Source organism: Helicoverpa zea, chromosome 1 (assembly GCF_022581195.2).
Source record: "Helicoverpa zea isolate HzStark_Cry1AcR chromosome 1, ilHelZeax1.1, whole genome shotgun sequence".
NCBI classification, from domain to species: Eukaryota; Metazoa; Arthropoda; class Insecta; order Lepidoptera; family Noctuidae; genus Helicoverpa; species Helicoverpa zea.
The window spans coordinates 5395356-5399429 of NC_061452.1; the positions used below are offsets into that span (position 1 = coordinate 5395356).

Consider the following 4074-nt stretch of genomic DNA (forward strand, 5'->3'; position numbering starts at 1 on the left):
ATTTGTACAGACCACAATACAAATCTAATGTAATATTATAATTACAATTTAATTTAGTAATTACAGTCCTATTCTCAAGAGGCTGTATTAATGCAATCAGTTTAAACTAATTCAAATTAATCTGATTTTGGTTTACCATAATTATTGATGTAAACTCGCGAAAAGAGTTCAGTTGAGGTTTACAACTAGTCTTTGTATTAATAGGCTAGGATTGTTGGATTGCGGATCTCTGGCAGATCATAGCAAATCTCCTTCTAATAAGGTATTGACATGCCTCGTAAGCCTCGTATAAACTTTAACATTTTGAATGATAATAACAGTATGACATTAAGCCCTTAATTAATATTAAGGCTGTGTGCACAAAGCATTATTCATTTTCTAAAAATGGTTGGTTGGTACTATTACACTATCTACATCACACCTTAGACAGTCTATGAATTCTTTACAAAGGTGAAAGGTTGGAATGTCATTCAATTCGAACAAATATTTAGGGTCTGGCTAGACCTCTGGGTATTGGCATCCTTTTGACATTATCTTAATTCTATATGTTTGCTATTTCGAATGGATTCCAAACACTAATTCAAATGTGTATTTAAAATAGCAGATTGTTCTGTGTGTTAAGGGTGTTGATGTAAATTAAAATAAATAACTTTTTTACGCAATATAAATTTATTATCACAATTTTCATAAATAAGTATCTAAGTTTAAAAAATCTAAGCACTTAAACCTAAAATATAAATTACATTTATCTAAGCAGACACTTTCTTAGACCGAGTAACGTCCACATTGACCCACTTTTGTACTTTAGAAATTACCAAAAGTATTTTTACTTTACAAACATTATCGAGGTTGATCTGTCTATCAAATGCATCAATGATATCCTGGCTATGAGAAATTCAAATGTCATATTCGTGAACAATATTTTGATCTTGAACTAAATGAAGGTGATCGTTAAATAAATTGCAGTCAGTCGGAAGATGAATGAGGTTACAATGGAAAATGCAACATCGCCTACTTATATCAAAATACTGATTCAGAGGATGATGAAAAAAGGGTTGCTTTAGTTGACTTTCTCGTATATCCATTTGCCGGAGTAGGGGGTTTCCAACCTCTTGACAGTGGGGCGGAAGCCCTTCTCGTCGGCGGTGTAGTCTACTCTGTACATGAAACCGTCGGGTCCGATGTACTCGTAGAAGCCCTTGGAAGCAATACCTTCATCGATGGTGTTGGGGTTCTTAAGGACAGCCTTCTCTTCAGCACGGATCTTGTTTTCGGTCTCGAAACTGCAAAGGATAAAACATATTAGCAACTCGTTTACTTCCAAGATATATTCCCATAGACTCGTCTCATCTAAAATATATTTTTATTAATTTTATCTTCACTTGTTTCAACGTGTAGGTACGTTTAATCCTCTTACAGATGGTTGGTTATATAATTTCCTGTGATTAATAACTGATGTCTATTTGATATTTCTGGTTCGTTGTTAAATATATTTTTATCAACGCTTCATCGATCCTTCATCGCTGTTATTGTAATGAGCGCGTATAATGTCAATTTGGTTGTCGTAAATGATTATAAATTATTTTGAACTATGACCCACCAGCGTTTTGTGTCGGTCAAGGCAGTTTTCAAAATAGTGAATTGATCTGCTTTATTATCATTGTACAATCAAGGACTTTAATCGAACTTTGAAAGGAATTCCTTAATCACCTGATTATCTTCAATATGATTAATATTATAATCTGAAATCTTAATTAGGTGTCTAAATAGATACAGTAGTCAAAAGAGTTATTGTATGCATGTTGGCATTAACGCTTTTTAGGCAACAATTAGATTTATCACCGCATAAAAAGATATGTCGGAACCGGAATACGGCCGTACAAATATTTATAGCTATATTCGAATGATACTTTTATTAGCTTGCTGCCCGATGTTTATTGGAAAACGCCCCGCGGTTTTGCATGTAACAACATAATCGAATCGTGCATATGATTATTTTGCACTTTCATTTATAATTCAGAAGGCTCATCTTCCATATGCAAATAGTCATGATAAGCTTGACATTCAGCGATGCAAGGCCGAATTCTGTATAGGAGACGGGAAGGCAATAAATTTGTACATTACGCGGCTCTAGTATGTTAATGCTCTGATTAACATAAGTTAGCGCTTCAAAAAAGTTGTAAATCAATTAAAGTTTTGTTAACGACTTTGTGAATAAAGCTTGGTCATCGCTTTGTTTGGAGGATTAGGATTACTCTAAGGTGGATTTTACATCTTACTGTGATAAATCAATAATTAATTCAATGTATGTGTAACACGTAAATTTTTTAGTATCTAATTTTAGGCTCAAAATTCGAAGGGCAACGATGCAGTTTGCACTTAGTTATTTTTTACTTCGATCCCTGAATATGTTAATGCAAATATCGGATCTCGGCGACGAACGCGTATTCACTGAATAAAAGGTCGAGATCTATTCTCATCTAGTGTGGGGAAGTTATTTTGTCGGACTTTTTCAAAATTGGAATTAAGGAATTATATTTTTTTTCTATTGTACATAAGTAAAAGGCCTTTATGGTGGTTTGAATTTGGAATAAGTTTTTAAAATAAAAATACTCACTCAAAATCGTATTTGTCCTCCTTGTAGTTGTGGTTTTGCTTGATGATCTTGATTCCATTGTTCTTGTAGTACCCATCTTTGTAGAAGGGGTTATCTTCACCAGGGTACTGGATCAGCCTGTACTGGTCTACTGAGGCCTCGCCGACGTAGGGCTCGTAGTCATGGGTGTAGGGTCCATAGCCACCATCGTAAGGGTTATCAATGTGAATGTAAGGGTTGGGGATGTGGATGTATTTTCCCTCATTGCTGGGAATGTATCTGTGAAGAAAAGTAGTTGGTGAATATTTTTTACAGTTGATTTTTATGGTCTTACGGGATTTTAAAATGCAGTTTCTATACAAAGTTTTGATAGTTTTTCGTCTCGGATTTCGAACCGTTTTTATTTTTTTATGAAGAATGCTAATAGGTCAGACGGCGAATTAATAAAATCGCTAAATCTGTTCCAGTTCGAGTTGAAATCTGGTTTCCCGTTTAAGTTGGAGGTATTTTTAGAAGTTTTGTTGTTGTTCCAGGATTAAGTAGACTTGGCCTACTTTGGCTTCTAGGTACTCTGATATTTTATTTACTTGAATTTTAAACTAGTTTGAAAACTTTCAGCGGCTTAGCAAGAATTGTTAAGTTGAATAGGTAGACTAGGGTAAACTAATGATAATTTAAATGCAGGTATTTCTAAGTTAAGGTAAACAGATAATAATCTAGAATGCAAGACTGCTGAATGTCTAAATAAATACAAACAAGTTGTTGGCATTTACTTACTTGCCGTCGTCTCCATATTTGTATGGGTTCCATCTACCGTCTTCGATTGGGGAGCTTGCCACCACGGCGATGCAAACTGCAAGCACGATCTGTAAATATTTTTTATTTTGGTTACTTGATTTGATTTAACACTCCAGTAAAATATAGAAGTATAAATGTTTAGTAATCATTTTAATATTTAATTTTATTGAAAATAAAACAAAATAAAATATTAAAATTGAATGAGAAAAATAAAATATTACAAATAAATTACGAAAACAAAATAATGGTACGTACCTCCAAAGAAAACATCCTGACTATTCACTTCACGAAAGCTCGAAAAAAATATTGTTGAACAACTTGAACGTTACAGTTCTTCAGGCCACTTGTCACTGCAACCGAACTCGATATCACAATGCGGAAATTTAATTCACGGTCACACGGCTGTCCGTGTGTACACTCCTTAGAGGATTTCAAATCGTTGTGTTGATTTCGAAATCGACGGTTCGCTTTTATATAGTTGCAACATCAAGTCATCTCTTCGGGAATACAAACACAAGCGCGCGCTTGTGCGTCATACGTACCTACACACACACATCGCACGCATTTTTTTATCATCTTTGCATACCATTGTTGGTCAGAGTTACTTTATTGGGGTATCGGTGTCATATAGAAAATTATCTTCGCCTTTAAAAGCACTTTACTAATCACGGATGCTCGTG

The 4074-nt window shown here is 34.4% G+C and overlaps 1 protein-coding gene across 1 annotated transcript; it reads right to left on the minus strand.

Annotated features, from left to right (window-relative positions):
- Positions 1 to 650: 650 nt before the first annotated feature.
- LOC124634877 (larval cuticle protein LCP-30-like) lies at positions 651 to 3852 on the minus strand. The gene is made up of 4 exons (XM_047170544.1): positions 3650 to 3852; positions 3374 to 3462; positions 2618 to 2875; positions 651 to 1283 (listed from the first exon to the last, which is right to left on the minus strand). Exons 1-4 carry the CDS (start codon positions 3662 to 3664, stop codon positions 1061 to 1063), a joined length of 585 nt encoding a protein of 194 aa, XP_047026500.1. The 5' UTR covers positions 3665 to 3852; the 3' UTR covers positions 651 to 1060.
- Between the last annotated feature and the right edge of the window lie 222 nt (positions 3853 to 4074).